This window comes from Syzygium oleosum, unplaced genomic scaffold (assembly GCF_021117445.2).
Source record: "Syzygium oleosum isolate NSW1041296 unplaced genomic scaffold, Sole_v2.1 Sole_v2.02, whole genome shotgun sequence".
Taxonomy (NCBI): Eukaryota; Viridiplantae; Streptophyta; class Magnoliopsida; order Myrtales; family Myrtaceae; genus Syzygium; species Syzygium oleosum.
The window spans coordinates 16,176,809-16,188,294 of NW_026607486.1; the positions used below are offsets into that span (position 1 = coordinate 16,176,809).

The 11,486-nt window shown below is 41.6% G+C and overlaps 1 protein-coding gene across 2 annotated transcripts; it reads left to right on the forward strand.

The window, feature by feature from the left end:
* Positions 1-2,086: 2,086 nt before the first annotated feature.
* LOC115661291 (GDT1-like protein 4) lies at positions 2,087-7,660 on the forward strand. 2 transcript variants are annotated; one of them, XM_056306309.1, is made up of 13 exons: positions 2,087-2,264; positions 2,365-2,433; positions 3,289-3,348; positions 3,444-3,491; positions 4,395-4,483; positions 4,628-4,664; positions 4,746-4,796; positions 5,333-5,401; positions 5,488-5,536; positions 5,627-5,684; positions 6,744-6,816; positions 6,904-6,991; positions 7,178-7,660. In XM_056306309.1, the coding sequence occupies exons 1-12, from the start codon at positions 2,247-2,249 to the stop codon at positions 6,973-6,975; spliced, it is 693 nt and encodes a 230-aa protein (XP_056162284.1). In that variant the 5' UTR covers positions 2,087-2,246; the 3' UTR covers positions 6,976-6,991; positions 7,178-7,660. The 2 variants fall into 2 exon arrangements, with proteins under 2 accessions (XP_056162284.1, XP_056162282.1); XM_056306307.1 differs by lacking the exon at positions 7,178-7,660 and having other exon boundaries at positions 6,904-7,163.
* The last annotated feature ends 3,826 nt before the right edge of the window (positions 7,661-11,486 follow it).

Genomic DNA, 11,486 nt, shown 5'->3' on the forward strand with positions numbered 1-11,486 from the left:
TCGAATCAACACATGTCAACACGCGTGGATCTTCCACGTCGCACTTGTCATTCTCCTCATCAAATTCGTCTTTCAATCGTTTGCCGCGCGTGTTTAACACGTAACGAGACATTAGATGCCGACGGAGAGTAGATCAAGGCTCGGATATCAGTCTGGGTTTTCCGTGAGACGAAAATCAGTCTTGGATAAAATGTATATATGTGGGGTACCGGCTTCCAATCTTCAACTATGATAACCCTATTTCTCGGTACAAGGCTTTAGGGGTAAATATGGTTTCAGGATAGAACCTGGAACTGGACAGGTACCTGAGAACCGGACCGATGGGAACCTGTCCGGTTCCAAGTTCCTAGGTATGAAGGATAGATTTCAGGTTCTAAAAATTGGGAAACTTATTTCGACAGGTAGATTCTAGGTTTTAAGTAGGTGGAACCTGGAATGAGTTTTTGTGTTTTTCTTAGTCTATGTCTTTGCGTAATCTTGCAATATTTCATAGTGTCCGATAACGAGTGTATAATCTAGAACCACTTATCTGAATTTCCATATTATGATCGAGACTTTTACTTTGTTAATGTTTTATATTTGTTGAGTGTTTAACTATCAGTTGTAGTCGGTGGATTGTAGCGGCAAATGGTTGTCATAAAAGGTGATGTTTAACTGCAAATAATAAAAGTGGAACCTTGGGAGACTCTGAAACTGATACTAGAACCCGTGACAAGGTAGGTTTCAGGTTCTAAAATATGCATGGTAGATTCTAGATTTCAAAAAATGAGAAATCTATTCCAACGGGCCGGATCCAGGTGGAACCTGTAGAGACCTACCGCTCACCCATCCAGAGCTTCCCACGTTTGAATCTTGGGACTGCCACTCCTAATCTCAAATGTTTGAATATTTGGGATAACAAACGTCGAAACACCTAAGGAAAGAACATTATACTCGTCCATTAAATACGTCGCCGTCTCCGCCCCTCGAAACTGTAGATTACCAAGTCACACCAATAATGATGATGATGCAATCGAGCTTTGACTATGTCCTGAAGAGATATTTGTTTTATTATTTTATTTTTCTCTCCAATGACGTGAGCTTGAAATAAATTACGGTGGCGACGCACCGAGATTCTTTTATTCGCTTACGTGATCGGACGTCCCAATTTAAATGAAGTTTATTCGAAGTTGCTAGAAAAAGGACAACAAACGTCTTTTGCGTGCACCCTTTATCTTCTGCGTTCCCAATCGTTCCCGACAAGCAATCGCCCGAGTTCTTAGCCCACGACAAGTTACATCCATGACATTAATTTTGGGGGCAATTCTTTCATCTCATATCGATTCTTTCCTTTCCTTTTCTTTCTCGTAAGGAATAATAACACAAATAATTCATAAATTTTGACCTAATGTGCATTTAACTTTTAATTTATTCAGTATAATCACTGAAATTTAGCCTAATATTCAATGCGGTCTCTGAATTTTTAATTTATTCAATACGGTCATTGGACTTTTGACATATGTTCAATGCATTCCTTAGATTATATGAAAATATTCAATGTAGTCCCTGAACTTGAACTAATTAAAGGACTACATTAAACATGTTCATATAATTCAGGGACCACATTGAACATGTAACAAAAGTTTAGGGATGACATTGAACAAATTAAAAGTTCAGGGACCACATTATACATTGGATTGAAGTTCAGTGATTACGTTGAACAAATTAAAAGTTTAGGGATCATATTACACATTAGGTTAAAGTTCATGGACAGTTTGTGCTATTTCCCCTCTTCGTAATTACGAAGTCTAGTGAGAAAAAACAAAAAAGGGAAAAAACCAAGTACTCATTGGCTTGTTCCAAAATCAATTTTATTTATTAATGATGATATGTTATGACAGGCTGATATCGATGTATCGCCCAGTTAAATCGATTTCCTCATATAAAGGAAAGAGTAAAGCTTTTTAAAGAACAGAAAAAGAGTTCCTAAAAATCTAACACGTGATCGTCGGACTCGGACGTAAAACGACGTCGTGCTGTGCGGGCAGGCAACTTCAAAAACAAATTTCTCCCGATTCTTGTCCCGGTTCACAAGTCATATAGCTCAGCTGGTACTTCCGTGGCGCCGAAGAAGAAGACATGCAGTGATGCGACTCTTCTCATCCTCGGCGTGACCCGGACCCGACGACGACCCATCTCGCATTTCTTCTCCGTCGTCTTCTCCTCCCCGTCGCTCGCCGCTTCTTTCGCTCCGGAGCTCCGCGAAGATGAGCTCCATCTTGCAGGTAATCCCGTTCGTTCCGCTCGCATCCTTCGGTTCTCTGATCGCGTTTGGCTTGGCCGTGGCTGACGAGCTGGATCGTGTTTCGTGCGTTGCGCGTTCAGGGGTTCTCCAAGTCCCTCGCCATGACGGTGCTCTCTGAGATCGGGGACAAGACGTTTTTCGTTGCCGCGGTGAGTCCCCGTCGTCGTGCTTCGCTTCTCTTCTGTTGACTGTTTGCTCGCTCTTGTTTTTCTCGAGTCGTGGGGTCTGTGGGGAGTCTGTGTAGGCGGAATGAGATTGATTTGAGAGGCGGTAACGATTCGCCTGCTCATGTGAAGGAGGGGGTTGACTCTTAGCTTGGTGTCTGCTTGTTTGTGTTAAGAGAAATTATTGGAAAGGACTCGATTCCTACAACTTTACGAATTTAAATGGAGCACTGTGTTCGCTGGTTGCAATGCTTATTGTTCCTCAAACATAAAAAGCTCCAATAGTTTTAGCTTTGGCAAAATATGATGTCAACTCAAATCTTAACTCCACAAAGTGCTCTTTCCTACCACATGTCCATAACCCCGACAGAGGTGCTTAGAGCTAAAGACGTGGAGGGCTTGCTAGGCTCTCAAAATGGCGAATTGAATTTATGTGATGAATATGTCAGGAAAGACTCTGGTGCCAATTTCTCCATGGCATGGTTTGTGTCGAGAATTTAGAATTGCCTCCACCTACGAAGGTGTGATTCCCGAGAGCAGTAGGGGTGAACCTAGGGGCCTGGCATTGGCAGTGGCTGCCACCTCCTGGCAACTGGGTGCTTCGTGTAATTTTTTGTAATAAATTTCGACGTTATCTTTATCTTCTGGTAAATCCTTTTTCCCCCTTACCCATGTCAACAATGGAAAATGGAAATTCTCTGTCCTTGAGTGTTCTTTTCTCTATATCATTGGTGTATTAGAAATGCGTCGAACTTTCTATCTTCCTAGTGAATCTTGAAGTACATTGGATTATATAGATGCATCCGTCCATTCTAAAATGCTTCATATGTGCATTCCTAGATCTTGGCAATGCGCCATCCGAGAAGACTTGTTTTGTCAGGTTGTTTGGCGGCTTTGATCGTAAGTGTTTTTTATTACCTGTTGCATATGTAGTTTTGCACACTCTTTTTGGCAATCTTTGATTGATAAGTGCTGGGGTTTTCATTGATGTGTAGGTAATGACTGTTCTATCTGTTCTCGTTGGTTGGGCTGCTCCCAATTTGGTATGAACTTCATTTGCTCGTTCTTCTTTCTATATTCTCTTCAAAGGTTATCATACTGTCTTCTAAGTGAATGTAGTGATCATTCGGACTTCTGACCTTTCGAGAGACCGGAATCTTGCTTAAATGAGTAAATATTTTACTGAAGACTTGGATATTGTGCAGGAATACAGTTGTAATGCCTAAATGACTTGTATTGTAGTATTCAAGCTGTTTTTCTTTTGATTCTGCATTTATCCAATCTTTCTTGCATCTCTTTATCTTAATTAAATGTGAAAAAATCGAGCTCCTTGACTCCTTTCTAACCATTTACACCCAAGCACTTTGCATCATCTCGTGTGTTAGGTTCTGTTGTGAAATCCAACACAGAATATTTTAGAGTGCATCAGACTATTACCTCAAATTTGATTATCCATATAGTCTAGCTTCTGTTCTATTTGATGAGGCACCTGGGTCAGACAGGGGCCAAGCCAGTTGTGTCCAAGATCACTCTTACAATCTAAGCTACAGGTCTTTTAAGGTTTAAATCCACATTTTCTCTTTCAGCATTTTCTGATTCAGAGTGTTATGGGCTCCATGGCACTGGATGTAAGTTTTGTGGTCTTTGGCTCTGTCAAGACCCTTAAATAGCTAACAGTCAAGAGTAGAGGGAAGCTAGCAAGACAAAGTAACAAAGTAGTCTACACTTCTTCTGATTATCTTGATTGTATGATTATCTTCTTAATTTTTTTCCACATCATTCCATGGAGCTTATGAGCTTGGATCAATTTGTTGGGTCAACTACTTGTATCCTATAGGTTCTCCTGTTCATTCACTGCCATAGATGTTTCAAGAGACAGTCTCGTTTGGTTCTGCTTATCTTCTTTGAATGGAGCATGCTGTGATCATGCAGCCTTTACCTTGCAGATTTCTCGGAAGTGGGCACATCATGTTACAACGTTGTTGTTCTTTGGGTTTGGCTTCTGGTCTCTGTGGGAGGGATTCCATGATGGAGGGTATACATCTCTTTTCTTTCCTTTTTTACTTTTTGATATTTCATGTGTTGCTGAAACCTATATGGCTGCCATTCTTTATAAGGAAAGGAGTAGTTTGATCAAGTAGCTTTTAATGCTGAACGTAATTTCTGTTTCATTCAACAGAGACGCTGAAGAATTGGATGAAGTTGAAGCGGAACTGGTTAGTTTAACACTAATATAAGTTTGCCCATACTTAAAAGTTCAATCAGTCCCTTTTGACTTCACCTTGTACGTTTCTTAGGATGCTGACATAAAGAAGGCCAATGCAGGAGCAAATAAGGAGAGTGACAAGGTGATCAACAAAATTGCCTTATTAGATTGAAGTCGTAACTTGCTTAACTCAAACTAGGTGACTATTCATTGGTTCCATGACCTTTTCAATGTTAATATGTGAACAATGCCGACAACTCCATCAAACTGTAAGAATCCATTGACAATGCCTCCATATGCAAGGCAAAGGGAAGAAAAGAAGTCATCTTTGCTCACTGATGTGGATGGGTACTTCTATGCCCTGAACAACTCCAGGATTGCTTTTTTTCTAAAACAACAGGACGGGGAAAGAAAAAACAAAGACACCAACCAAGGTCTTCATTACTTTGGACAATTATAATCAAACCCAAGCAGCAACCACCCCAGCAGCAGAAACTGTGTTTGACCAAGAAACTGCTAGCGTTTCCTTGTCTGTACAAAATGAAGTCATTTGGGAATTAATTTGCATATGATTTCATCCTTTCACTGTAGCGATACAATTCCATTGTTTCTACCGCATAGTAGTACTTGTTCCACCCATAAATCCTTCGAGTATACTGAGGATTCCCACTTTCCCAGGTTGATGATGCAGTGAAGAAGCAGAGAAGACCATTTCTCTCACAGTTCTTCTCTCCAATATTTTTGAAGGTTTTTGACTTTTCCAACTACAGTGCATGTAAAGTTTAAAAAAGTTGAACCTTTTCCTGATGAAGTAGTTCCTTCCCTTGCTGCAGGCTTTTTCTCTCACATTCTTTGGTGAATGGGGTGACAAGAGCCAGGCAAGTGTCTCCCTGAGGAAGCTGATAATTTATCTTATTCCCTGATCAAATGGACATTTCGGTGATTGTGTTGATAAAATTCCTTTTCAGCTAGCAACCATTGGTTTGGCTGCAGATGAGAATCCATTTGGTGTCGTTCTTGGTGGAATACTGTAAGATTCATCTTTATCTATCTAGCTATTACATCAGGGGAATTGCCTGTACTTTATTGACTATTGGGCAGGCTTTGTGCTTTTCTTGTATATCTAGCAGCCATAGGTTCCACACACACCCCCTCACCCCTCCTCCTATCTTCCCAGACCACACGCAAACATTTTAAAGAAAGTCAGTGAATAGATTGCTTAGGTACTAGTATGGCCTAGCAACAAATGTCATAACCTCCTGAATCGCAGTCATGCGATCTGTGACATTAATATGTGACATATTTGGTGGAGGATTATATTTGGTGGAGTTTTTGGGCACATAAGTTGGGCTGACATTAATATGTTTTTGTTTGCTAAGGGGTTACTTTTTGATGGAGTTTTTATGCATATAAGTGTGGTCCAACTATTTCTCAATGGCCCATCATGCTTGTCTACACTTAAGCACTGCCAGGCCAGCCTTTCCTTTAGACTTTTGTTTGTAAAAATCTTCTGTTTTAACTGTGATGGGATGATTTTTGGAAGAAAGCACTATGATCATGGAGAATTGGAAATTTAGTATGTTTTTCAGAAAGATTGTACGCTGCGTGAAGTTGGACCAGTTTGAGATTCTTTATAGAGCTTTGGAGTAAGGAGCTGCTGTTCTTTATTTTCCAGATCAATGCGCGGGGAAAATGGATGGGCCATGTCATGTCATTGTACTTGTGTTCTAAGATTCTAGTGGAGCTAGGTCATTTCTCAGATGCATGTTGGGGCATTGGAGTAGAAATGAAAATGGGCCTGTTAACATGGTGCCAGACTTCTCTAAGGAGTTCTGGTTCCAGTATTCAAGAACTTTTATTGGCTTCCATTTGCTCTTATGTCACATATCCTCTGCCGTACTCCATGTCAAAACTCGTGTTCCCCACTAAACGCGCATCCTTGTATCAAGGCAGTATTTGTATGGCTTGCTCATCATATGTTTCCCCCATTCATATTCCATTCAGCCTTTCTTTTTGCAAGAGATAATAAGTTATTTCCATACATCAGTTAACTGTAATTTGTGAATGGCATCGTGTTGTCGTTTCTCAGTGGACAAGCATTATGCACTACTGTAGCTGTTGTTGGAGGGAAAAGCTTAGCAGCTCAGATATCTGAAAAATTTGTAAGAAGTGCCGAGTCTTGTCTGCATATGTATCTTCACTTCTATGGACAAATGTGTGACTCCAACATTTATCTTTCTTTTCTTCAGGTTGCCCTCTCGGGTGGAGTTCTGTTCATCATTTTTGGGATTCAGTCTTTCCTTTCTTCTGTGGAACCGTGATGCATGCCTCCCAGTGGTAAGCTGTTATCTTTTATAAATCTACCTGTAAAATTCCAACTACCACTTGACTCAAGCATGCCGTAAATAGTTTTTTTAACGAGGATCAGGACAACTCGTCATGTGATTTGGAACAATGTGCTGTTGTACATAAGGCTCCTTCTTACATGTATGAACTCAACTCTGTCTTACATGTTGCTTGCAGATCAGACCATGATGGCTCTGGGACCTTGATATAGTTATGAATGTCCCTTTTGAGGCTTGATTACTCACAGCGAGAAAACAACATTGTTTTTATTCACGAAAATTCATGCAGAAGGCTACCGATAAAGGCAAGGCTTGGCTTAACCTGTGGTCCTCTTGTGCATGAATAAATTGGTTCTTTTGTTGTAACCTACATAGACGATCCATTTGTGAAGAGGATAGTGCGTCCTCCCTTTCTCACACCCATATGTGCAGTACAAGTAAACATCATATAGTCCTCCTGTGCATGAATAAATTGGTTCTTCTGTTGTAATTAACCTACATAGATGATCCATTTGTGAAGAGGATCCTATGTCCTCTCTCTCTCTCTCTCACATATGTACCGTACAAGTACACAGCATACCTAAGAATGCTAGACTGTTTATACAGTTATTATGCTTGGACTGCAGATTTAGTTCTTAACAAATCTATTCACTTGATACTATTTGTGAATGTCCTAGTTCTTGGATTTGCTTAGTGAGAAGGTGAGTCTGAGAGCACAAGTGTTCCCAGGAAAAGCTGATGCACTCATTCACGTGTCCACTTTATGACTAGTGAACTTCATATCTCAGCTGAAAGCTTTTGGACTACCGCATGCTAGTAATTGGATTTCACCATTGTCAATTCATTTCCGAGACGATATTTCCACATGCTAACCTAGAATGATCACGATGCAACCAATAGCAGGTTTTGCTAAGCAATAGTAACGAGCACGATATCTCACTATATGGCAGGCCAACGCAAGCGGCTTATTTGCCTGCGTTCTATTTGCTTTATATATACACAGATGAACATATACCATGTGGCACGACCCTGGCTTCACACCTAATAAAATTTGCCATGAATGTGAACCAATCTTTAGTAAAATGGTCCAGCTAAAGCATGCATTGGAGAAATAAAGGGATGCTATATTGTGGCATGCCCCGTAAGACCGGATTTATCACATCATACTCTTCTTGTAATTCTGCCTTGTTTTGCCTAGTATCATGCTAGTGCTTCTCGATTGTCGCTTCAACTTCTTTATAGTATCATTTTTCCAGTTTCCAAACGTGTGATGCTTGATCGCGTGTGAAGGAACTGTTAAGGAATATGCTCGAACCTTCTATGTCGGGGATTGCCTCTCGGAAGAGGGGCAATTCAACATTGTTTGCGCGGACATAAACACCGACTTCATAGGTGAAACATCTATTTTCCCCGGACAAAGAGGGGCGGGCTTTATTGTTAGGCCGTGCTTCAAGCTTCCTTGAATGCTCCTGCACGGCAGCACCCGGGGACCTTTAAGAAAGGATAAGTGAGTGACCGTTTCCTTGGCGGTAGAGGCCTCTCTCTCTCTCTCTCTCTCTCTCTCTCTCTCTCTCTCTCTCTCTCTCTCTAGTCATGATGACTCACGACCAAAATGAATAGAAGGAGGGCAGACGGAGATTAGCATAAACAATGTCTTTGGATAGTTATGATGCGTTCATTCGTCAATCATGCGCGAAAAATGCACCAACAACAATGTACGATTTCGGGCAAATTGAGAGGCCTTGTGGAAATATGTGGCAAAGTGACAAGAACAGGTTTCAGTCTTCCGGCGATTAAGCCGATGTAAGAGACAAATCTCAGGAAAGCAAAGCGCAATTGTCCAATAAAAAACTAAAGCCCAATGCATTATCTCTCCATGCTACCCATTAAAACACCCGAACGTGGCCTGCACCGTGTTGATCCCTTAGACTCGAATGATCCTTCACTTTGCCATGCCAATTATTATAATAACTTCAGGATCTGAATCCGGAAGCTGCTTTTGGTAACAAGTGGTCGAGTACATTTTCAAGCATTTAGGCTCCGTTTGCTTCGCTGAAAATATTTTCCTCATTTTTTCGGCCTTCGGTTCGCTTAGGGAAATGAGTCAACAGAACATGTTTTCCTAGTCAATGAAAAGCCTATGCTTAAATTTAGAAAAATGATTTCCTCTCTAAAAAAAAAATTGGAAATCATTTTCCATAATATTAGTAGGTATCGACGCTTGACTCGAAATTCTACCCTTGGGCACGAAAACCCTAACGCTAGTTCCCGACGTCCAGATCCAGGTCTCTGGCGCCCAGACCGAGGTCCATCGAGGCCAGGCTTGTGACCCCGGTGCTTGTGCCCGGGTCCATCGAAACTGAGCCCACGCTTTGGTCCATTGAAGCCGGTCTCGATGCCCGTGCCCGATGCCTTGGCATCTAGGCCCGGGTCCATAAAGGCTAAGCGTGGGATCTTGGTACCCAAGTTCGGATCCTACACACCCGCGCCCAGGTCTACACAGGCTATGCTCTGGTCCATCTAGGTCGGGCCTAGGACCTAGGTGCCCGTGCCCCAATCTCCGGTGCCCTAGTCGGGGTCTATCGAGGCCGGACCCATGACTTCAGTGCCCATACTCGGTTCTCCGGTTGTCCATGCGCAAGTTACTAACGCCTGAATAATGTATATCTATTTAAGAAAATTAAACAATATTTTCCATACTAAATAACAGAAAATATTTTTTAGTTCATTTTCAAGATTAAGCCAAACACCAGAAAATATTATCATTTTCCACTTCCTAAAAAACATTTTTCACAGATGTTATATTTTTCGCGAATCAAACGGAGCCTAAAGCGTACATTTTTCTTCTTCTTTTTAAACTCTTCTGGTTTCTAGGGTTGCTATAGGTTGATGAAGGAGCCAAAAAGCACGCAAGCGTTGCTCGTCCGACACTCTTTTGCTAGCTTTTATGCATCAAGGGGTCTACTCATCCAACACTCTTTTGCTAGCTTTCCTTCGAAGTTTTGGAGTTTCTCTCGCCGAAGGGACTCTTACGTAGAATAAACTCGCTCGCTTAGCAAGTGAAGAAAACTACATGATGCGTGCTGCATCGAAAGCTAGATAGATTGATCATGGTATTAGGATTAGGCGCACAAACATAACGAAATAGAGAGTAAAAGAGAGCGAAAAATCAACACATTTAAACTATAATTACATCCAGCAGAGAATGTCACTATAATCAGTACCTCTCTCACCTCTTAATTATAACTCTCAATTACAAGAGAAACGGATTATATATAACTGACACGATATCTATTCGTGGCCCCAAATCGAAATTATCAATAAAATACGAGCCCAAACTATAAAAGCCCTCTGCCGGCTCGGGAGCGCTGTTCCTGCGACCCCCGCCGGGGCGCTCTCCCGAACTCCCGCCCTCTGTCGGCTCGGGAGCGCGGTTCCCGCGACCCCCGCCGGGGCGCTCTCCCGAACTCCCGCCCGCTTACCGAGAAACGGGGTCCTCGTGCCTCCCTATCGATGGGGAGTATGAATCACACCTCGGTACACGGGCCATACTCAAAGCGGGATTAATTATTTTCTTTTCTTGAATATTCAAGAATTGAAGTTTCCTCCACAATCCAAGGCCTCGTGGCTCTTCTATTGGCCCAAGCAGCCACTCTCTCTCTCTCTCTCTCTCCCGACTCTCGAGCCATGCAATAGTCGTATTTTCGTTGCTATAAAAAATAAAAGGGAGGGAAAGATGGCTGACTTTTCAAAAGGGGGTCAACTTTTTTTTCTTTTTTTTTCCCGTAATCTGATTGCCCCCCCCAAAAATTCCATCCAAATAAGAAGAGGAGAAAAGGAAATTTCCTTTTTCAAAAAGAAAAATGCATACACACAAATGAATATATATAAATAAATATCGTGGCAACATTCAAAAATTCGATTAAATATTTTTTTTTTGTTTTCGGATACTGACTTTCACCAATTGCAGTCAATTTTAGTTAGACGTCACCATAACAAAATAATGATAGAGAGAGAGAGAGAGAAAGCGAGGGAGAGGGGGAGCATGGTTCACGCTATTGCTCCTTAAATAAGGGACTTCCTTTAAGGATTTGACCAAAAGTCGCGACAGACAGAGATCCCTCTAATTTTATAAAAAAAAAAAAGAGAAAGAAGCAATTATTAAGGTGAAATTTCGTGCGATTCACCCGAATATTCCGAGGATCCCCCTTCCGAATTGACGCTTTTGCCCCCCGGATAGACCGAGAAGTCCCTTTATGTCCCTCTCGTTTTTTTTTTTATTTATTTATTTTTTATAATGCACCGTTTCGCCGCGCGTGGTCCCTTGGGGACAGCCAAGGGCAATCAACTCGGCCCATAGATTCGCCCAAGGGCCACCTAATCAATCTCATCTCTCGGATTTAATTTAATTTAACTTTTTTTGTTTTATAAGGAAATTGATTTGTTCCCCCCGGTACCCCTAACGTCAGCGTCCCTCATCCCGTGGA

Bases quoted from the DNA above. Each gene is read 5' to 3' on its own strand.
- LOC115661291 (XM_056306309.1), top strand. The intron at 4,665-4,745 runs GTTAGTTTAACA...TACGTTTCTTAG, and splicing joins ATGAAGTTGAAGCGGAACTG to GATGCTGACATAAAGAAGGC. The intron at 5,537-5,626 runs GTGTCTCCCTGA...CTTTTCAGCTAG, and splicing joins GGGTGACAAGAGCCAGGCAA to CAACCATTGGTTTGGCTGCA.